Source organism: Aplysia californica, unplaced genomic scaffold (assembly GCF_000002075.1).
Source record: "Aplysia californica isolate F4 #8 unplaced genomic scaffold, AplCal3.0 scaffold00300, whole genome shotgun sequence".
NCBI lineage: Eukaryota > Metazoa > Mollusca > Gastropoda > Aplysiida > Aplysiidae > Aplysia > Aplysia californica.
Genome location: NW_004797570.1, coordinates 369,057 through 392,717, shown reverse-complemented (window position 1 = coordinate 392,717; position 23,661 = coordinate 369,057). Strand labels below are relative to the sequence as shown.

At 41.5% G+C, this 23,661-nt stretch overlaps 2 protein-coding genes across 2 annotated transcripts; one reads left to right on the top strand and one right to left on the bottom strand.

Annotated features, from left to right (window-relative positions):
• Positions 1–257: 257 nt before the first annotated feature.
• Positions 258–21,049, top strand: LOC101854340. Its single transcript, XM_005101823.2, has 15 exons — positions 258–330; positions 3,301–3,584; positions 3,976–9,050; positions 9,504–9,614; positions 10,110–10,259; positions 10,644–10,717; positions 11,632–11,736; positions 12,488–12,551; positions 13,369–13,458; positions 14,501–14,635; positions 16,148–16,278; positions 17,189–17,212; positions 18,145–18,223; positions 18,923–19,080; positions 20,025–21,049. Exons 2-15 carry the CDS (start codon positions 3,370–3,372, stop codon positions 20,070–20,072), a joined length of 6,459 nt encoding a protein of 2,152 aa, XP_005101880.1. The 5' UTR covers positions 258–330; positions 3,301–3,369; the 3' UTR covers positions 20,073–21,049.
• Positions 21,050–23,028: 1,979 nt separating this feature from the next.
• On the bottom strand, positions 23,029–23,661 carry LOC101858642. The gene has a single exon (XM_005101841.1). It carries the CDS (start codon positions 23,659–23,661, stop codon positions 23,029–23,031), a length of 633 nt encoding a protein of 210 aa, XP_005101898.1.

Here is a 23,661-nt window from a genome sequence, read left to right as displayed (position 1 = left end):
ATCTAGAACTAGATTCTATATATAGATTCTTAATTGACTACCAAAACCGTAAAGGAATTCCTATACCAGGGCTGTACAATCTCTTCTGGTTTCAGGTGGGTCTAGTTATAGTCTCAAGTGACTAGATCTAGATGCCTGAACAATTCAGTAACATTTTTTTAAAAAATCAAACAAGTAGACATAGATCTAATCCAGTCCGCATTTACACTAATCAAATGTTGGTCTGGATCGTGGAGAATTTTTTTAAATGAATTATAAATATATCATAAACTCTGTAATTTTGCAAGGTCTGTGTTTAGCCGGCACTGACTGAGACTGAGGCAAGAACAGGTAGATCTAGATCTTGATCTAGAATCTAGATCTAGATCTAGATTCTAGAGATCTAATTTTAAGTAGGCCCTGAGTCTGAGCCTGAACGGTTATAGAATCTAGGGTAAGATTGAAAAATACTGGACCAGCGGACTGACTTTGCCTATGTGACATGTCTCAACCTTACGAATTCACAATTTTCCCGTTTTTAACTCTCAATGGAGAATCTCGGACCGGTAGATCTATTCATTAAAATTTTGTCAGGGGGGAGACCCACCTGAACCCCCCTCCCCCCTCCTCCATCCCAACCACCCGCCCCACTTTCTCGCACAATAATGTACGAGTGGTCCGGTATTCTTCAATCTTCCCGAATCTATAAATCTAGAGATCTATTTTCTAGATCTAGATATATAGATCTCTCTAGATGTAGATTAATTGAGTATCATCAGATGTGCAATAGTCATGAGTAATTAACCGAAAGTGGCTATTCTCACCCGCCCGGAAGTTCTCGCAAGATCAACTCCTCCCCTCTTCTCTCTCTCTCCGTCTCTTTCTGAATACTGTCTATCGGTGTGGACGATCAAATTGACCAAAACAAAGTTAAAAAATGATGTTAAAACACAAAAGTAAATAAATTTGGTTGTCTACAAAGATGCTACGGCTATTTAACTTTTCGAATCGAGCCGAACTACGCGGGTCGCCATTTTGTTTTGCCCGGAAATTCTCGCGCTACTCCTCTCTCTCTTTCTCTCTCTCTCTCCACTGCCCACAGACAAAATTGTACGCTTTTAGTAGGCTACAATTGTAATGGAACGTTTGTTCACGGCACAGAATTCTACAATTTTTCTGTTATCACAGTGTAGAATTCTGTGGTTTAGGGTGAACGCGCACCGGGTGAGAATAGCCACAAGACTCGCCTGCACTATTCTCACTCCGGGTGAGAATAGAGGTGGCCTAATTAACCCTTTTGTTGCCAGGGTGTACATGATGCGTCCCTACTGGCAGCACTGATTTTCAGCTGAGCTCGTTACCCACAACCAACAACTGCGCAGTTCATGTCAACTGAGTGTATGACAATGGACTAACTAGCGGTCTTGAACTAGATATCTATACATCTATATCTACTAGCCTATTTTTAGTATTAAATAGATCTGTGTTTATTGATTTCTTGCAGGCCTAGCAGAAAAGTAATTTTACTAGACTAGCAAGTTTGGTTCCCTGCCCTATATGCATCTTTTTCTTCCTGAATATACAAATCCACGTACAGAAACTACGTACAGAAAGAAGAATAAGGGACTGATGATATTGATAATTAGCGTGCCGTAATGTTTAACGTTATATACAGGCAACCAGGAACGGCAAATTTTACCAACTTGTTGATGTTTGTGTATTGTAGCTAACAACAGGTACGTCACAAGGCAACGAAGGGGATTCTATAAGGAGATCTTTCTGATGTTTATGTGCGTTTGTTTTACATTTATTTGTGGAATTCGTGTATAATAGAGTTTTAAAGGGCTACAGGGTAGGGGTAGGGTTAACTCTTAGCATACGAAAGGCTATTCCACCCTTTGTAACGCAACCTAATTTTCAACATCATAAACTTTGTTATAAAAAATAAAATTAGCTCCCATTTTTAACATATTTTGTATAAAAATAATTTACACGAAACTGGGGAGAAATTAATGGTCTTTACACATAATAAAATACCATTTTACTAAACTAGCTGATTTGCTGGAGTTTTGCGGATTTTTTTGATGACTTTTTAAAACTAAGGGATGCTTGCGCTTGCGAAATGGCTCGCTGTAAACTCTCTATGAGGAATTAACCCTTAAAACCCTATACCGCTGGTAACCGCTGACACCCTATTTTCCTATACCGCTGGTAACCGCTGGTCACAGAATTCTACACTTTCTTCTGTGCCGCTGGTCGACTTTATCGTTTAATTCCCAGTGGATGTAACTCCAGATGACTCTGTCGCGAGCAGAAAGTACCGATATTGTCACGAGAGCAGTTCTACACAGAAAGTTTGGAAATTTTGCGAGTATTTAAGAAAAAATAGTCATTTTTCGCTGCCAGGTCCTCCAGGCCGCAAAATTTTTGACATTTTTTATCCTAACCAGACCCCAATAATGATCTCCCAGTCTGATATATCCATAAATATGACCGTTGAAGACGATTGCAATGTTCGCATAACATCGATGATGATTTTGACGATAGTGGAATTGGCAGGGGATCACCACTAAAGCTACCAGAGGCTAGATCTACGGCTGGGTCTAATGATACTTTGACTGAAGTAGAGTCGGGGATCACACTCAAGACTTAACTCATAGAGTTGGTCCTAAAAACCAGTGTTTTAACCTTTTACCCTTTTATTCAGACTGTGCATTCATATTATATATAAATAACATTTTCAAACTTCAGGAAAATCTAACAACAATTAAAGACACAGTAAACAAATTATCAAACCAACCTAATTGTTTCTAGTATCTCACTTTTAATTCAGGATTCTAGGGAGGTATGAAAAAAAAGAATTCAGGGTTTTAAGGGTTAATCTAAGTCTTATCTAACCTACCTTTATTCATGAGCCTTTGGATTAGGTTTTTAAGCTTTGGGTAGGGATAGGATTAGGAGCAGGATAGTGAACTAGTTTTGTCATTGTTAAATATCTTTGGGGACAAAACCAGATCATCACAAAGATGATTAAGATTACTTACTCATATCATCAAGTCTTGCTGAATTATGGTACCGTACTGTACTGCACTGCACTGCACCTCACTGCACTGTACTGTACTGTTGTCTTTTGGGTTTTTTTAATCCCCCTCCCCCACACACACACACACACACTTTCAAGGAAACATAATACAAAACAAGAAGGTAAATTTTATTATTGGTAAATAATTCAAGTTTGAAATAAGTTGATTACTTGCATGCACAGTGATGTAATTACACATGGAAATGTCTAAGCTTAATTTCATTATATATTCTTTGCAGCTTCAGAGGTTGCCAGTTTCATCAACATTGCCGTTGTTCTGTTGAACATGGTGCCATTATAAAGTCACAATGATTCGACGCCTCCCAAATGAGGTGAAGGCTTGCCTCCGAACAGGAGTGGCTCTGACGAGTTTAGCACAGGCAGTGGAGGAGCTGGTACTCAACTCTGTGGACGCTGGCGCCACCAGTGTAGCTGTACGCATTGATCTCTCTTGCTTCAAGATACAAGTGGTGGACAATGGCTTAGGAATCACAACTGAGCAGTTCCCACTGGTCGGGGAAAGGTTAGTGGTTCTTGAGGGATGTGATCTGTGTGTTGACTGTTCTGAAACCTTTGGACTTGTAGCACAGTCTGACAGTAATAACTGCACAGGAGAAATATTCTGGCTTATCTTGTACTTTTAGTCCGATAGATGTTTCTAGTGTCCTTTACACAGGTTTTAAATGTGTGTCACAGGCATTTTTTGGTGTACTTTACCAAAGTATTTTTTCCCTACACAGACAGGTATTTGTTGTGCTACCCTTTCATTAGCTGTGTCCCTACACCAGTGTTAGTTTTGCCATACAGGTGTGTGTGCTTTACACTAGAGTTTCTTTTGTTACACAGATATTTGTCTTGTGCTTTTCACCACTGTTTCTTTTGTTAAACAAGTGTCTTTTGTGTGTACTTCTCAGGTACTCTACCAGTAAGTGCCACACAATGGAAGACCTTGAGCATCTTAACTACTTTGGTTACCGTGGAGAAGCTTTGGCCAGTTTACGAAGTGCTTCATCTTTTCTGGAGGTGACATCGAGAGCTAAATCGTCTAGTGTCACTTTTTCTAAATGTTTTCAGAAAGGCCAAGCCTTCGATGTACTGCAGTCTTCTGTGGCCCGCCCTTCCCCGGGCACCACTGTGACCGCTCATGACCTCTTCTACAATCTGCCTGTCAGGAGGAAAAGACTTCATGCTGACTTGGAGATGGAGAGGATACGTTATCGTGTTGCAGGGATCGCATTGGTGTGGCCTCGCATCAGCTTCAGCCTGCGGGATGACGCAATAGGCCATGTGTTGTTGCAGACACACAAGTGTAGTGGGCTTGTGTCCTCCTTCTCCTGTCTGTTCTCACCCGCTCGTGCTCGCCCTTTGATGGAAGTCAGCGCTGAGAGAGATGAGTTCAAACTCTCTGGGATTGTCAGCAAGGAGAGCTACAGTCGCAAAAATCTCCAGTTTGTTTATGTCAATAAAAGACTGGTCCTAAAATCTAGTATTCATCGGCAAATCAATAAGATACTCTCCCGATCATTAATTTTGAAAAGAAAAGGATCAAACATTGATGCTTTGGAAAAGATGGCAACTGAGGATGGGAAAGGTAACTCAGGGAGCCCAGTGAAGTCCGCAGAGAGATTTGGGATTTATGTTCTCAATGTGGAGTGTCCTTTCAGTGCTTATGACATTACTTTTGATCCAGCCAAGACATTGGTAGAGTTTAAAGATTGGCCTAAGCTCATCCATCTCCTTCAGGACATGCTTTATGGATTCTTGCGAACAGAAAATCTTATCTCAGTTTCAGAACCTTTGCTTTCAGGGCCATTTCCCACCAATGAAAAGGAATATAAAGATGATGACATTGTGGATGCAGATGTTGAGAGTGATAGTAGTCCAAGCGAGTCCGTCTCTTCTTTTCAACCTCTCGATATTGACTTTCGTGATGATCCGAACCAAAAGGCAATAGGTTTAATGAAATCGTTTGGAAGAAATAGCTGTATGGACAGTTCCGAGACATTCTTACAGTCTAAGTCTGTGAAAAGACCAAAGCAAGTTGTTGAAAGAGATCAAAAGGATGCTAATGACTTTATGGGGGAGTTCAATGGCAGGTCAAGCCCAAAGTCTATGACTGGCAGTTCACAACAAAGTCATGCAGTAGCTGTGGGTCACTCCGAAGATGTTTGCACTGTGACCACTGGCAGTTCTGGGAAGGCGCAGGATGCTCAAGCGCCTTGCTGTGAAACAAGTTGTGGAGAAAACACAGTAAGGGTTAGCTGCCTGTCTACTCAACCAATTAAGTCCCCTCCAGAGCCAAACAATGATGCTAAGAATCAGCAGTTGGGTGACGAAGCTTATCACATCGCTTCACATAATCCATGTAAAGACAGACCTTCACTCTCAGAGAACACCCCTGACAGAGCTGGAAAGGCTTTCCCTCTCACGCTGAACCCTCCACTTCCAAGGTTTACAAGACGCAGCTTGAGTTTTCCAAACTCTGAATCACCAACAGCCCCTTGTCAGTCTGTTGTCTCCAAAGGTTTTGATCAGTGTCAGTTGCTTGTAGGGAGCAAAAGACGAATGTCAAGTGAAGACCCCGTTGGACATGGCCTCACTTTACAGAAAAATAATGCAATCAAATCACAGGAGCCAATCACTTTAGCAAAGTCAAGATCTGTGTCATATTCCTCGAGTCTGCAGAGCTGTCGTCGTGTGAGGACCGCACCTGAGAAGATGTCAGATGTGGTGACAAACACATTACAAGATCTGAGACAATCCTTAAAGCAGTCAAGAAATGCCATGCTAAGAAACAGCTTTAAAACTCCTGAGAGAGCATCACGCAAAAGACTGGATGATATTGATCCTGCACCTCAGATCAAGCTGTCGAGGACAACTCATGGAGAAGAGCACAGCGTGTCTCAACAAGAAAGTTCAAGAGCTTTTGAATCTTTCTCCTTTGGTTTACCAGCCTCAGGACTGCTCAACGATAAGAATAAGAGCTGTTCCATGTCCTCCCGTGACAGTGTAACCAAACTCGAAGCGCCTCAGCTTGACCAAAGACAGGAAGTTTCTAGTGTGCACTGCTCCGCCATTCCGTCAAAGCGATTGTCCCAACGTGTGAGTCATGCCTCGAAGCTAGCCCGTTTGATGCGAGGAGAGACAGTTCATTCTGGCATTGTGGACGAAAAAGGTCAAAGTCAAGATTGTGGGCGGTCGAGACACACTAAGCTCTTACAGTCTTTCCGCTATGGCAGGTCTAGTGTTGACACTAATAGACCACTCTCGTCACGTCAACGGACAGAAAGATTTGATAGAATGTCTATATGTGATGTAACTGATGGACAGAGAGAAGGACCAGTGGGTGACATGGATTTCTCTGACAAGCAGGCAGTGTGTCAGTCAAGCGGGAGTCACCCTTCAAGTCAGTCCGTCACAGGAAAACGATTGCCATTTAGTCAATATCAGACACAAATGAGTTCAGAGAACAGAGCTGAGACCAGGGACAAGTCTCCTACACTATCCCTGGTACTGACCCTTCCTTTGAACTCCTCAAGTCAAGATGCTCACAAAGATGATAAGGCTGACGTATCACTTGCTCACTGTAGCCCTGGAAATTGCAGCATGGATGGGCAGTCAGGGCAGTCAACACACGAGGATGTCCTGAACAACAAAAATCTCAAGTGTCCACAATCTCAAGGGAAGTTTCCTCTTGTCTTGTCACAAGGGTTTCCCACTCACCAGGAATGTCGCACTGTGACCCCCATCAGTGTAAGCAGTTCTCCCCAAGAACTGGGTTGTGGAGAAAGTACCTGCCCTCCTGTGACCTCTACGAGTTCCCCACCCAGTCCACTTCCTTCTCAAGGATTTTCAGTGCCTCAACAGACAATAGGAGACATAGGAGCTGCAGATTCACTGCTGAGTCAAGCTCAGAAGAGGGATGAAGGACAAACATGTTCTTCTAGCCCGTCAGTTGGCTCCAGTGAGATCTGTGATTCAGAAGGCAGAAACACGATCAAGTCTTCACAAGACATTCAGGCAGGCTTTGTGTCTGATGGTGGTCAGATGTGTCCTGAGACGTCACTGAACTTCATCTCCAGCTTGAGTCCCTTTGACTGTGAAGTGGGGATACCTGATATAGCAGATGCTCAGGCTGATGAACAAAATAGTGAGCGAGAGAAGGACAATGTAGCTGGAGTTCCACAACCCCAGCATCCGGTGAATCTCCCTGACTCAAATTGTAGAGTATCCTGTGGCAAGGTCCAGTCTTTCATCGATGGCAGTACGGGGGAGGAGAGGGAAAGGTCAGTGCTCACTACTGGTCAAGTGCTTGTAGAGGGGAGAACTGTAAATGATACTGTGGGGCTGGCCGGTTGTGGTGAGGTGGGTGAGACATCTATGGGTCTGCTCTCGAAGTCCTCATACTTCGATGGGAACTCACTGATTTTACGCTCACCAATGAATCCTTGGAGGAATGCTTCAGGAAAATTGTTGGCAGTGCAGAAAGAAAGAAAAGCTATGATTGACCTGCAGAGTATATCCCTGCAGAGTCAATCGAATGATAAGTTTGAGGCACTGGGGTCGAAGGAGTCCCCGTCTGAGTCACGGCAGACAGTTCTAGCCTATGATTCTCTCAACCAAGACACTGTTCCTGACACTGAAGAATTTCCTCCATGGCATAATACAGTGCAAGTTTTTGCCTCCCAGCAGACGTATAGCCATGGAGGAGAGTCACATGGGTGTGGGAAAGCAGCAGGTAAAGAGGTAGATCTTCAGAGTATACTCTCTCAGACCAGGGAAGTTTTTTCAAACATAGAAAAGATGATGGCAAAGCCAGACGTTGTGCCTGATAAAAATTGGGAGCTACCCTCGTGTACAGATCTAGATCAGGGTTACCCATGTGGAAGACAGAGGCTGGAGGTATCTCTTCAGTGTGCTCAAACTGAAATGTCAGCGTTTACAGAAGGCTGTGATGAGGAAAAAGGGGACGACTCATTTCCTTTTTTGAGTTCTGTTTCCACTCTTGGGAATTGCCTCCCCGCTGCCCTTAGCCGTACAAAGTCTTTCAGCAATGATTTTGGTGTGAAGGACCAAATCCATCACAGGCTGCATACCACGGATGGTAATGGACATGAAGATGTGCCTTATGGGCAACTGAGCTTGAACCAGAAAGAAAACCAGGGCCCAGGGCTACTTTGCCCTAATGTTGAATGTGAGACAAAGGGGCTCTCTCAGGACTCAAACGTCAGCTTTCTCCCCAGGCCAGAACTTGAATCTGCTGAAATGGTGAAGGAGATCAGGGATCATATTGACTGTTCCTCCACTCCATCTTTGAAGGAGGGGGTCATCAGGGGTCAAACAGAGGACAGTGAGCAGTTTCCTGATCAGACTTCTAACCACAGTCTAACAGCTCAATTTTCCAGCTCCGGGGATCAGACATTGATGAAGGTCAGTCTCCCTTGCAGCAACATTCCCCCTACATCCAAAGACAGGATAGATATCACAGAGCACAACAGTCCTGTACTTTCTCGAGACAGGGAGAGTGCCTTATTAACACTCTCTGTTCCTTCTGTGAAAGAGACTGACCATGTTGTAGATGATTCTGAGTCTGAAAGAGGACATCACGCATCAGGTGACGGTAGCCTAGTAGCGCAAAGTGGTCACCTGCAAGGCTTGCACAGTGGCCAGGGTCATCTCTCATTTGGCCAAACTGGTATGATAGCAGGGGACTCTGAGGATACTGGTGACCCTGACAGTATAGTTTCTGCTGGTTCAGTATGTGGGAGACACCCTGAGGAGGTCACAGCTGGGTGCAGAACAGCGCACAAGACTGTAAAGTGCAGTTCACCAACGTCAGGCCTTCAGGAAATGATGGGAGCTGGGAGTAAATCTGCGAGCTCAGAGACAGGGAGAACAGACTCTCTTATGGGCTGTGATGATGAGCCAGTGATGGAAGTTGCCCAAGACAATGGAGCCTTGTGGAGACGAGTCAGCGAGCAGGATACAGGTGAGATTATACTAAATACAGTCAGATAAAGTAGTTGGAGCAAGCCCCTGTGAGTCCTCTTTATTCTTCTGGGTCTGTGATTTATTTCTGTCTTGAAATTTGTTCGTAGCAAGATAAACATAGCTTTTTCTAAATAAAAATGGGTGAATCTTAACATAATGTTTTGCTTTAAGATGTTTGATATATGTACAATGTACTCTGTGCTAAAATATGTTCTGTATAAGGTGAAGGCCTATTTCGATAAGTACACTAATATTTTGTACAGAATGTTCTCTGTAAGATATACTGGGATGTGTTCACTTTTGTCTCCATAAGATTTCCAGGATAAATGTACTTTGTAGAGGGTGTACCCTCATGAGAAGTGCAGTGATTCTGTGCACACATTCACACATTTACAGCAGCATGTGTCTCTCTGCGAGTTTTGAGAAATAAAGTCTTCTCTTCTCTATCTAGGAGGTAGCGCAGTGTATGTGAACTGTGAGTCCCTGCACTACATGAGTGAGCACCAGTGGTTGGCTCTGCCCTCACAAGAACGGAGAGAACGGCTGGGGGAACAAGCTTCAGGTGCAGTCATCTCCTGTCTATGGATATTTGTTGACCGAAGGGACATTGTAAAATTAATTGTTTTTATTGAACGAGAACTAAAATCTCATCATTTTCACCAGTGTTCAGCCGGTTAGTGTTTACAGTTCCCAAATTCCATTTGGTTTTAAGGTTTCTCAATTCCATTAGAAGGTAGGTGGGGGGGATCCAAGGATCTTGCTAAATTTTCGATTTTTTGGGATAATGTTGACCTGATGAGCCTGAGGACATGCCTGAGTGTGACTATCTATGCCCTTCTGTGCACAAAATACATTCCTCAGTGTATGACAGTGTGTATCTAGCGGTCATCAATATACAGGAGCTGAGGTGCATAGACCCTGTAGATTTGGTAGATGGGTAGGGCTCAAATTGTTGCTAAGATTTTTTTTCTCAGTATGGTACGTGTTGCTCTTATCTCAACGTCGACTTGATATTATTGTGTCTTCTGTAATCTCAACCTCTTACATGTTTTTACAGAAAAGGCCTCAGAGAACACTGTTGAGAGGGTTCCTGCATCACTCAGTCTGTGTGAGGTGGCAGACCTCCAGGCCACGGTGGATAGACATCTCAGGCAGGAAGAGTCGGAGGCCACCTCCAAGTGGAGGGCAGGGACACGCCCGGTGTATGGTGGGTGTATTAGGTGCAATTTATTGTTATTATGTTGGGTGGGTTTGAGGTCAGTGTGGAGAATGGGTATGTCATGTTGCCAGAGTAAAAGTTCGTTTTTTGGTCAGTATGTAGGGTGGGCATGTTGTCCATCGGGGTGTTTAGTGGCTGTGTTGTTAGAGTGTTTGGTGTGTGTGTGTGTGTGTGTGTGTGTGTGTGTATGTGTGTGTGTTGGAGAGAGGGGGGGGGGGTAATCATTTAAGAGGACTCCACTGTTTATGTTGATATGTTGTTTTTGATGACTTTATAGCTGTGAATTTGCCTTTTTTTTTACTATTATGTTGCTCCAGTTCAAAAACTGCCATGCCTCTTGCCTACAGTCTCTTCCCCTTGCCATGTCCCCAGATTCAGAGGCCAGTGCTGATGTGTCCTCTCTTTTGGCAGGCTGGAAGAATCCTGTTTTTACAATGTTTAAAGAGGTAAGGATAATTGGCATGACCGAACTAATTACCGTCAGACTATCGGGCAAACCCTGATGATCTGAAATGAATGTTACAGAGTTGGTTAGTTGGGCCCTGATCTTACCTCAGGCGTGCACATACATACTCATGCACATCCAAGCACATTCTGTCATCGCAAAGTATCAGTAACCTAATAACCTAACAACCATCTTCCATTGCCACCTACTGTTCTCAAAATCTGTATGATATGGTGTATTTAGACGAACAAGTGAAGGTAATACTACCATACATTGCAGTAAAACCGTAATTTTTTAAATTTCAGTCCCCCCCCCTACTCTCTCTCTCTCCCTCCTTCCCCCCCCCCCTTCGTTTTCTCTCTCTCTCTCTCTCTCTCTCTCTCTGTCTCTCACCCTCCCTCCCTCCCTCAAGTTTTGCTTATAGCAACAAGTTCCTGTCTCATTCACCTCTACTTAAATTTCTATCTGTCATTCCCTTCCCCAAATAACAAAACTTAAGTCCCTGATTTCTGTGGCAAGACTGGCCCAAAATGAGCCCATAAAAAATATAGAAAATATAATCCACATTTAATCTCAAATAAATGGAATATTTTTTTTACTTTTAAAATTAGATTATATGTAATATTACCGAAGGCACAACGTTTCTTTCCCTCTGATGAATTTTTTAAAATTGTAAAGCGTATAGAGCATGCTGTAGAGCCTGGATATGCACAGCATAAATACAATTATTATCAGTATTATTATTATTATTATTATTATTATTATTATTATTATTATTGTCTGCCTGTCTGTCTTACTCTTTCCCTTGGCCTTTGCTGTGTCTATGTGCTTCTCTTTCCTCAAATGAAAATAAAACAGGTTGTGTGCGTTTTTGCTAGTTATGTCACATTTTTTTTGTTTTTCTCCACTCTCCAGCCCTCGCTGGTGGCCGACACCCGTCGTGGGGACGCAGCTGCCCGCTCATGTTTTGACAGCCTCAGTCTGGTTGAGTTCTCCAAGGCCATGCTGAATAAAGTGACGGTAAGTCCTGCTTTACTGTTGTTGTGGATTGTGTAAAAGCGTTTGTCAAGAGGCTGTTGTGGACCCCACTTGCAGTCATACTTCAGTTTCCAGTCTAGTGGTTTGGTGGCTTTGTTTTTTTTAACCTATTTGGTTGGAATAGTTTTTGTTTTACTGGAGGCAACAGTTCCAGTGTTGATTGTGAAAACAATGTACAATGGAGTCTGCTTAAACTGAACACTGATAATTCGAAAAGAGCAGTAAACCAAAAAATTTTAAAAATCTCTCTTTTTTTCTTCTGATTTAGCAGCTTCTCCAAAGTGAAAACTCACCAAAATCGAAGAAAATCTGGTGGTCCCGCATATTTCAGTTTAAATGGACTCCACTTTATTCAAAACCTATTGTTGAGTTCATGATGGAGCTTGCCCTTTGATCCTTTCTTGCTCTTTTTCTGCATTCTGAAGAGGACAGAGGGACTAAATTCAATGTATTGATATAATGGTCTTGTTTATTTTGTTACAGTATTATTTCATGAGTATGCTGGTATGCGTATGCACTTGAGTTGTAAGAAGGCCAGGGCATTGTACTTGTGAGTTCAAGACAGTGTGGGATAGAGAGAAATAAAATCATCATTATGTTGCAGTTGCTGATCATCTGAGGTTCAAGAGCTGTGTCTTTGTTGGCAAGGAAATCACTTTACTGTCTTTTCTCTTCACTCAAATTTCAAATAAACAAAACAAACAAGTAACTCATTAACATCTGTCACCCACAGGTGATTGGTCAGCTGGACAACAAGTTCATTGCATGCCTGGTGGAGAAGCCCCTGGCCATCACAGGTGAGTTGATCAGGTGCTCTCAGGGCCTGGATTTTTCCAAATAAAACAGGCCCAAACTGAAAATGGGATTTATTGAACAGGCCAGTTATGATTCATGTTTTCTTTTACTCAAAATTTATTTCACTGTTTGCTTCCTTGTGTGGGTATTTTTGTGTGTGTGTTTGTTTGTGTGTGTGTGTGTGTGTGTGTGTGTGAGCATGCATGTGACGCACGAGCATGCATGTTTGTGTGTGTATGTAACAGTGTGTACGTGTGTAGATATAATAATAATAAATAGCATTTGTATAGCTCATAACCCCGCTCTACAGCAAGCTCTATGCGCTTTACACAATATTATTACCCCAGCAGACCATAGAACACATTCTCAGCTTCCGGGGAAACATACAGTGCTAGCACCTGATTAAGGGCTCAACACTAACAAACTGACAAGATCGTTCACTGTCTATAGCTAGGTACCCATTCCCACTTGGTATGTGTAATAATGCGTACTATTATTTTATCACTATCCTACTTCTCCTCCGTCTGATGTTACATACAGGAAAAATGTTTCTATGTTGCTTTTATATATAACTTTTGTTTGTGTGTTGATAGAAGGGGTCTCTTAGTGTAGTTGAGGTGGAAACTGATCTGTTGTACAAGGAGGGAGCAAAGTGATGTGACATGAGACTCTTGTGCAGAGACTGACATTATGTGAATTAATATAAGGTTGTTATGCAGGTGGTGATGAGGTGGGGGAGGGGGGGGGGATGATGTAATGTGAGACTTTTGTTCATGAGCTGACATGACATGACATAACACAAGGCTGTTGTGTTCTCAGGAACGGCGTCGACGTTGAAGTCATCCCTCCTTGTGCTTTTTGATCAGCACGCTGTGCATGAGCGGGTCAGATTGGAGTACTTGACCGCAGGTAAACATACACTTAATCTTTTCGTGTTGTTTTATTGATCCTCTCATTTTATGGGTGGTCAGAAGACATCAGTATTAAGCCCCTACTTTTTAAAATCTGTCCCTCAGTTGCTTTCTACCTTTTTGTCTTCTTCCCAGTGTTATACAACTTTAACTGTTATCATGTTTTTGTGGTTCTTTTCAATGCTCACAGAACAAACAAATCTTGCCGTGTTCTGTTCTGTTGTGCGATCGTATCTAATCATGATTCACATCATCTTGTCATGATTCACATCATCTTGACCTGTTATGTTAACCTGTCAGTTCTTGACAGGTTTTGTTTTGTCATGTCATATGACATCTTTTTTTCTTTTCATGACATGTTGTCATGTTGTCTTTCCTTAAAACTGTATTTGCCTTTTAAAAAATCATGTCACTTAATCATGTTGTCTTCCCACCTGGCCTCATCTTGTTTTGTTTGTTTAGTCATGTCATTTTATTGTACAAAATGTGATGTCATGTTGTCTTGATGTCTTTCTGACTGAGTGGGCCTTGTCTTGTCATGTTTTTCCTGTCACATTATGTTGATGACTGTATACTTGCTTTATAGTTTTGTGTACGTTTTATCAAGCTATATCAAATTTTCTCAACATTAAGATACAATTATGAGCACTGACGAAGAAGAGTTTGCCAGACAGCTTTTGTAATTGTTTTCACACATATTGTTTTCTGAACAGCAAGTTTTAAAATTCTGAATGCAAATGGAAATATTGAGTACATGAAACTTGTGCATTGAAATGTAAATGTTTAATTCTTTATCTTTTGATGGGTTGAAGAATATGAATGATTAGAACAATAAAAAAAAAAATTTTTAAATTATTCTTTGTCAAATGTTAGATCAAATGCTGACCTGTGTCATCAGGATACATGTACTGTTGTCAAGTCTTTTTCAAGTATCCGAGTCAGTGAGAGTAGTCATCTGGTCTTGTAGCAAGATTACTTTCACACATACATTTGATAGCTGTTCTGATTTTTCAAACTCTCTAACATTTTGTTTTCCTCAGATGCTTATAAAACAAATGTTGAAAAACCAACGGACATGCTCAGGAGTGTAGAGATTATGCCAGCTCTGACTGTTGTCATGGATACGGATGATGTGCGGATCATGAAAGCTTTCCAGAAAGAGTTTAACAGAATTGGTCAGTGTTAGCGTTCTTCCCCAGAGAGGCTTGACCCTTCTCAGAACTTGCCTGTCCCCGTCGTTTTATGCAAGAAAAATTATGAAATTATGCAAACTGAGCCCAAAGATGTGAAATTATACGATTCTGTTAATTTTAACAAAGAATGATAAAGAAAAATAATCAAAAATTATGCAAAAAATGATCAAATTTTGCTAAATTATGCGGGGTTTATAATACCATAGGGACAGGAACTTGCTGTGTTAGATAAACTGTTTTTCTTGAATGAGACCTAAAAAGCTGCCTAAGACAGGGACATTTTGGTATCAGTGACAAGATTTACTTTTTGTTCATTGAAACAGTGTGTGTCTTTGGGATAATTTATTCTTTATGGTGAGAACCATTTGTATGCTGCAGCTAGGGCGGGAGGGGCAACTGAGATTTAAGTTACAATGTAAAGGTTTATTTCATATCGTTAAAATTATGTTTTCATATATGTGTATTGACATGTTTACATATGGACTTCAGCCAGGAGATAACTAGGACATTGTACTTGTGGGTTTTATATCATCATCATCATCATCATCATCATCATCATCATCATCATCATCATCATCATCATCATCATCATCATCATCATTATCATCTTCATCATCATCATGCGCCTCTTTCACCCTTTTATTGTGTATGGGCTGCCAAAAAGAGAACCCCGCCTGTCTCTGTTCTGGGTGATTGTCTCCACCTCCAGCCAGCTGTGTCTTATATACCTGAGATCTGCCTCTAGATCTTGCTCCCTTGTAAATCTCAGCTTTCCTCTCTTTCTCCTTCCTTGGGGGTATCAAAGTTAGGTTTCGGTTCTGTATAGTGTTGGATTAAAAGAAGAATAAAGTGCTGTTGTTGTTGTTGTTCATCTCCGCAACCTTAGCTTTGTGTCTTGTGTGAGGTAATTATTTCAACAGCTCTAAGTCAAAATGTCTTCTGATTGTGACAGTCTAGATCGTAACTGTCCCTTGATTGTAGTTGTGAACTTGTTGGTTTCCAGAGAACTCTTACTGGTGTGATATTGATAGATAATCTACCATAATATTTAAAAACTCAGTAGTTAAATCAGTACACCCTACATGACCATGCAGTTTACAGAATCATAAGTTCCCTACATACTGTGTGACAAGATTGATTCTAAGCCCCTCTGCACCCTGTGTGACAATATCGTGTTATTAGTTTATTATACACAGTGTAACAGTACCGAGTCATTGGTTCATTTATTACGCACAGAGTGAAAATATTGATTTGTTGGCTCCAAGTCATTAGCTCACTACCCGCATTGTTTTAATATTTAGTCATTAGTTCACTATACGCTGTGTGACAGAACTGAGTCAATGGCTCACTGCACACTGTGTGACTGTACCACATCAATAAACTGCTCCTTGTGTGACAATATTGAAGCATTAGTTCTCTACACACTGTTCCTATTCAAATGTCAACTTGTACAAGACACATACTGGAGGTTTTTTTTTCATTACAAATCACCAGGTATCAGTTTCAGAATGGATCGGGGTAAGAGAGACACAATTCACATCACGTCTGTGCCAGCCTGCATGGTAGAGAAGGATGTCGCTGACCTCAGGCGCAGCAAAGTGTACGGGACCCCAGAACTTATCCAGGTAGTTTTGTCTGGCTTTGTATGATGTATGAGAACATTCTCAAGTCTCTGTTTTTTTATCAAGTGTATATTATTTTGGAACACATTTGGAGCATGTTGAGGAAAGAAAGATCTGAAGGGAGGGGATTTGTACTTTAGCAATCTGCTCTCTCTACGTGTACTGCCCAGGCAAAGTTGTATCTTGCATACTTCTTTTAGATTGTCTATCAAGACCCAAAAGACCGTATATAGGACATATCCTGGTGAGCTCTCTATTTTTGTGGAGTATGCGGGAACAACAGAACATATCCATATCGTTGCTGTATTCTGCAGTGGTTTCTCATTCCTGTTCTTGTGATAGTTTTGAGAATTGTTAGTCCTGGGATGTCTATCCTGAGCTTCTCGATTAACTTTTGTTTAATTGACTACATTTCAGTGGTCAAAATTTATAATACACTAGTTCATCTACCAATGTTAGTGACACATTGAATAGTAAAGACAAAGACAAAAATGTTGGTTCCTTAACTTACTTTTATCCCAGCGTACTGTCCTCACTTAAGGGGATAAAATGTGTATTTGTTAATACTATTAAAAAACTAACAAAACGCAGTCTTTGTCCAGTCAACTTCACAAGACTTTGGTAATATGATGTCAGAATCTGGTGACTGAACGTTCATTGCTTTAGATGGGGGAGGGGTGGGGGGATTCAGAGACATGGAAATGGTCACTTGTCATTTGACAAGCACAGATGCAGCAGAATATTTGACCTTGAATTGCTGGCACTTGTATGTATTTGTGCTAACATTGTCTGACATGTGAAGGTTCTAAATTCAGGTTGAAAAATTTGTCATACTGCGCTGTTAGGCAAAGGTATTAGTTTATTGACAGCTCCTTCTATGTTCTTTTGTTCTTTTCTGTTTTATCTGTTTCAGAACCTGGTGAAAGAACACACGGATGTGAGTATCCTGGTAGCTTTGTGACTGTCAGTGTGTGTTATGTTGACTGTTGTTGTTTGTGTCTGTTTCGTTAGTAGTTATCTGTATGACTGTATGACCATTAGTCATAGTGTGTATTGGGTTAGATTAGCTGTTGTTTGTATGATTGTCCGTGTGTTGTCTTAGCTGTTGTCTGTGTGACTGTCAGTATGTGATGGTCAACTGCTGTCTATGTGACTATTAGTGGATGTTGTATTTGCGCTTATTGAAATTTAGATTTAGCTGTGTGACTGTCAGTGGAGGTAGTATTAGCTGTTTGGCTGGCTGTTTTGTTTCCATTAGCTTTGTTTCTAATAGTGTATCTTGTGTTAGCTGTGTGACCACCAGTATGTGTTGTGTATTTGTTTGCTGTGTGAGACAGTGTGTGTTTGTTGTCAAAAAGTGCTTGTTTGTTGTATGCCTGTTGGCTGTTTGTCTGCCACTGTGTATGTTGTTTACTATTGTTGTTTGTTTGTGTATGTTTTGTACCTTTAAGACCTTTGTATGTCTATCTTCCATCAGTGAGCACTGTTTTTACTTGTCACTTTTTGTCTGTTTGTTATGCTGTGTATCTTTTTAGGCCAGTGTGTGTAAATCATCTGTCAGTGTGTAGGCTACTGTGTAGACACTTATATCTCATGGTGTGTTGCAGGGTAAATATATAAGTATGTGGTACACATTGATTTTTTAAAAAATGATACCATTTATCTTTGTGGGTGGTTGGCGGGTGCTCTGGTTTGGTTTGCTCCTTCTTTACTATCGAACATCTATCGTCCTGATCTCTCATCCTTTTTTGTGTTTGTTACTTTCTTGTAACACCTCACTCTAATCTTCGGCAGTTTTATGACCTTATTGTGTTGTGCAAGCGCTGTAAAACTATTACCGCTAAAACAGACAAAACCATTTATCTTCAGCTGTTAAGAAACACCAACGGCGCATGTGGCCGTCTACCTCTAGCCATTCATCAGATCCTGTGCTCACAAGCATGTCATGGTAAGATGTCTTGTCTGTGTTTGTGACAATTATGAAACTATAGTTTGGTGGAAGGATGGTCACTTGTCGGTTGTTGATGTTGTTGTTGTTGTCACGTGATGGAAGCAGAGTGTTTAAAAATATTTTGAAATGGGTCAGATCCATTGAAAACGAAAGAAGGCAGAGAGTATATTTGCAGTATGTATCAATATATTTTATCTGTCTATACACATTTGTCAGAATATAATATATAATGGGGAAAGCATACATGGCCCATTTTTAGTGTGTAATGTCCTTGCTATTAACTCCTAGAATTGATTTTGTGTGTTTTCTTTAACTGCCAGAGTTAAATTTGAACTGTCATTTAGAATTCGAGTAAATTTTTGTATCACTGTCATTTAAAAAAATGTTGATCCATCTCTGTCATCATGCCAAAAATTAAGATTGGCAACTTTAGGGAAGCTGATAGTGAGGTTGAATGCAGAAAAATCAGGCTCTTTAGAGAGATTTGAGCCACAATCTTGATTTGGAAAGTGACTCGGTCTAGATCTAAAATTGTGGGTGATACAGTGCGCGTTTCTTGAAAAATGCACATTGAAGCTAAGAATTTTTTTTTTAAAAGGAAGTATCATAATGTATACCATGTATATATCTTTAACTTGACAAGAGTCCATTGATAAGCTCCATAGTTACGTCTATCTTTACGGCTACCTGCCACAGGTGCTGTCAAGTTTGGCGACCCGCTGAAGACTTCTCAGTGTCGGGATCTGCTTTCCTCGCTGTCTGCCTGTCGTCTGCCTTTTCAGTGTGCCCATGGACGGCCTTCAGTAGCACCTATAGTGGACTTCACCGCTCTAGAGCAGGAGATATCCTCTCAGGTAAACCAGTGGGTCTCACCAGTATTGAGTATAATAATTGCATTTATTATTTATTTAGTAGACATCCATGTTCTTCAACATACTCTTTGTGCTTTACAATTATTAGTATCCCAGCAGACCCTACAAGAATACTCTGAAACTGAAACATTTTCGGCTTCCCAGAAAGTATACAGTGCAAGCTGCGGATTATCAACACGAACAGACTGATAAGATCTTCTGCTGTCAATGGTTTTGTAGAAATTCCCACCTGGGTGAACTGATGTAAATTTGTGTGGAGTGCCTTTCCCAGGGACATATCGTAGAGTTTTTAATGAGATTCAAACCCTTGGCCATAAGGTTGAGTGTCTGAGAGCCTAACCACTAGATTACCAACGTCTAATGGGCTTTGAATAAGTGCCTACCTGGGTGGTATAAAGATATAGCTAACATTGATATGAACCAGTACCAGCATACTGAAATGTCATAGTTCAGTGGTCTTTCCTCAGTCCAGCATATGTACTAGTATGAGACGTGTTCTGACAGGACTCGTGTACTGAAAAGTTTCTTATCATTTGTAACAATCATTAACTGTGCATGAAAAGATTGCTCGGAAACACTCTTGCATCATGTCTTAATATTGTGCAAGTTTACAGAGCAAAATCACATATGACATTGGCACAGAAAGTGTTTATTTCTGTTTTGGGGCCTTCTTGACACTTGCTCACTGTGTTTCTTAAGATTAGTTATTTTAGACTTACACAGCTCTACTAAACTGTTACAGTTACTATGAAATATTTATGACGGCTTGTGGGCCAGTTCAGATGACACAACTGATTGGCCCAAGGAGAGAATAAGTGCAAATTATATCTCAAGACTCTATGTTTGTAGTGCTTGACTTTTTCAAGAACTTGTGTTTGCGAGTATTTGAGAAAGCCTGGATTTTGTTTTGTCTGTTGTATTTTCAGATAAGGAAGCCCAGGCTGTGGAAGATAGCTCAACATCTAAACCAATAACCAGCCCTCACGCCAATGCTGTTTCTTTCCTCTAAGATTCAGACAGTATTGAACAAAGAAAAAAGGGGGATTGCTGATTTATAGTCTGAAAAACGGACTTTTCCCTGGTGTTTTGGAGTGTGTGTAATGGGGGGTTTTTTGTGTTGAATCTTTTCAACAAGGCTTCACAGGACATGTGTAGCTTTGACATCAGACTTAAAGCCTCAGAATCTGTTTGGTAAATGTAATATTAGTTTTGGGTGGTTTTCTTTTTCGTTTTTTCCTAGAATGTTCAAGAGCCTTAGAGACTCTCAAGTGATGATAGCAAGTTTTTTTCTGTGATGAGAAAGAGATTGTTCCTTTGATGGTTCTAATCACAGTTGGGTTCTGTACCATGGTTTACAGGTTGTTTCTCCCTCTGACCAGGCAGAGACGCCTAAAGCCTCAATTTTTTTTGTTTTCGAGAAATATATTCATTAGACTAGATGTTACATTTCTTTACATTTTTTGTGTGCATTAGAATTCATGTCAGTTTATAATATTTCTCAAAAAGGCTTTGAAATTTGAGCACTCGGGCTTATTTGATGAAATGGAAAATAGCCTTAAGTTACTGATAGGAAAGACAAACAATGCAATTTAACTTAATTTAAGTCATTTTGATAAATTCATTCATTTTTTTCCCCTTTGAAAATGTTTATCTTCAGCACAAGAATCGTTAACCACAGCTCAGGACTCGGTGGAATATAAATTTTTATTCTTGTACACTGCTGATTTACTCCTTAGTTGTGTAACTGGTGGCTCAGAACTTGTGCCTCGACGCTGTGATTCTCTCTTCTTAGCACCCAGCTCACTGCGTTACTGGAGAAAGTTCTCTGTGTATATTGTGTCAGATGCACTGTTTTAGTGTGCAATGTAATGGCACTGTCCAGGTGCACTGCCATAGCTTATCTGTGATGTTTACAAGTTAAAATTATTAAAGTTTTACCTTTTAACTCTAACATGCTGTCTTGTTTTGCATATATATGTGTGTGTGTGTGTGCGCGCATGCCTGCCCATATGTGTGTATGTCTGCGAACGCACGAAAGAAACAGGGGGTTGTTTCTGTGACCATTGTCTTGGGTTATGTGTGGACCCATGGAGAGATACTCCCTCCATAACAACTCCCTTAAAACTAAAACAATACATTTGTGGTTTCTTTTTCTCCAGCTCTTCGTTCTTCTCCACCCTTCTGCTCCTTGTTCTTTTTATCTTCAAGTGAATGTTTCTGTTCTTATTTGTAGTACTGGTAATTTTTTAGGAGGAGGGAGGAGGTTGGTAATGTTGATAATGATGTGTGGTTGCAGATTTATGAATACAGTGAGTGCCGCATTCAACGAGAAGTCGGCTCCAACGAGGCATTCTTTAATCCCCGATTTTGTCCTCTATATCTCTTTGTAAATGTACGTCGGATCCAACGAGGTTGCAAACAGACCAAAGTCACTTTCAACGATGTCGCCATTACCAAAAAAAGAAATTAGTGGTCCCAAAAGCGAAGAATATTTCTCCTTTCTCTCCATCTCACGCGAAGCACAAGGCCCATCTTCGATTCCTAACACATTGTATTGCTAGATCTATCTAATGTGCCTCGTAATATGGGCCCCAAAGCCAAGAGGATGGGCGAGGGTTAGCCTACGGTAGGGGTGAGTGGGAACGCAATGCGGGCTGTGTGAAACTGGATGAATTCTGGATGGATAGGTCTAGATCGAGACCTTCATTTTTTTCAATTTTCTTTTCTTCCCCTGATCAGAAAATCCAAGCTCCCGCCTTCACTTTATGTTGATCTAGGCCTAGATGTGAGAGGGTATGTTTCCACACGAAAAGTGTTCCGCAAAAAAAAATAATTAAAAATGCAGAAATAACGGTCAGATCACAGCTCAAACACGCGCACGCTGACTGATGCTGTTTGAGATTTTCGTCATCAGGGGGAACAACTGTTTTAATTACTGGTAGTGGTACATCGTGTAATATAATAATTGGTCTCCTTTCTTTACTTTAGCCTCAGTCGCGTTCAACGAGAGGTGGGATCCAACGAGGACAACAAGCCGATCCCGGCAACCTCGTTGAATGCGACACCCACTGTAAAATGATGATGATGAATACAGGGGTCTGCTACTGTGGCCATCGTACATAATATTTGTCCATGTGTGGACGTGTGGAGTGAAACATTTGGACACAAACTTAACTAGCATATTTTCTCTCTTTCCACTGCCTGTTCAACCTCTAAGCCACCTCATGCCTTCACCTCCCCTGCTTTTCCTCTTTAACCTCTAACCCCTGTACCTCTTCTTCTTCCTTTTCCTATTCCTCCTCCTCTTTCTCCTTATTCCTTTTGTTTGCTGTTTGTATGACTATTTCTGTTGTCGATTCTAGCACTGGTGGCATTTGATTGAGGAGTGGGGGGGGGGGGGTTTACAAAGATGTATGAGCGCCAAAAATCTCTTACCAGTGGTAGTATAAGCTCCAAGATATAAGCTACTAACTACGGTGATGGAGGCCAGGGAGTTTTGAAAAGAATCTGATTTTTCAACAAATAAACTTTAATAACTGGCTTGACTGCACTTATCACAACATTTTACATTTAATAACTATATAAACTGACATCTGTGCACAGATGGACACAGAGTGCGAGATCCACACACAGCCAGCCAAACCTGAGTTTTGTTTTAATAGTTGAGGTATATGACTGGTGTTGAGTAGCGAAAACAAAGTACAATGCTTTGAACTGAGGCGAGCTTATTCTGGAATAAGAAAGAATGTGGGGTGCAAAATAGACAACAGAATGTATCTACTGTGTTTCTTCAGGTGCAGAAGAATGGAGGAGTGCGTATAGTATGAAAATCCTTAGGCAATACACGAAGTTTCTGAGGATCACAGTGGCGTACCGTTTCTCGCCAAAAGACATCCTCCTCGTCTTACTCCTCGTCACCTGCACTCGCACCTACTTATTCGATCTGGAGGAACAAAAGATCTGTAGACAGGTTTCCCTGTACCTGGTGCTCATCCCGTAGTAGACGAAGACGTTGAGGATCGAGTTTGCCATCTCCAGAGTGAAGACGATGCCGTAGAGACAGATGTAGAGGTTGTGTTGCTCTTCCCACATGCCGATCTCGGGGTAGACAAACCGTACGTACAGCAGCAGAACGAATGGGGAGAAACAGACGACAAACATGGCGGAAATGAGCAGCACCATGCGCGCCACACGGTTCTCCCGCCCCGCCGCGTTCGACACGGACGACGCTATCTTGGTTTTGGTTTTATTGCTGTTTTTGTTGTCGTCTTTGACGGTGCGAGAAGACCCCATCTTCTCTCTCTTCCAGCGGGCGCTAGAACGGAGACTGGCGTTTGTGATCAGAGTGCACGCTAGAACGACCAGAATGCACACTGTGGGCAGTACGACGTCGTTGATGTAGTAGCTGACAGCTCGTACATGCTCGCGGTCTGAGGTGAAGGCCGCCATGAGGCGTGTCTGGTTGTTCACGGGGTCGAATCTCCAGTCGATCTTGTGCACGATGAACACAGGGATGTAAGAGGCGGGGAAGACCAGGAAGACACACGTCACGCCTATGGACAT

Coding starts and splice junctions, on each gene's coding strand:
- LOC101858642 (XM_005101841.1), bottom strand. CDS start 23,661: ATGTCCATAGGCGTGACGTGTGTCTTCCTGGTCTTCCCCGCCTCTTAC.
- LOC101854340 (XM_005101823.2), top strand. CDS start 3,370: ATGATTCGACGCCTCCCAAATGAGGTGAAGGCTTGCCTCCGAACAGGA. Junction 3,585..3,975: donor TTCCCACTGGTCGGGGAAAG/GTTAGTGGTTCT, acceptor TGTACTTCTCAG/GTACTCTACCAGTAAGTGCC. Junction 9,615..10,109: donor GCTGGGGGAACAAGCTTCAG/GTGCAGTCATCT, acceptor ATGTTTTTACAG/AAAAGGCCTCAGAGAACACT.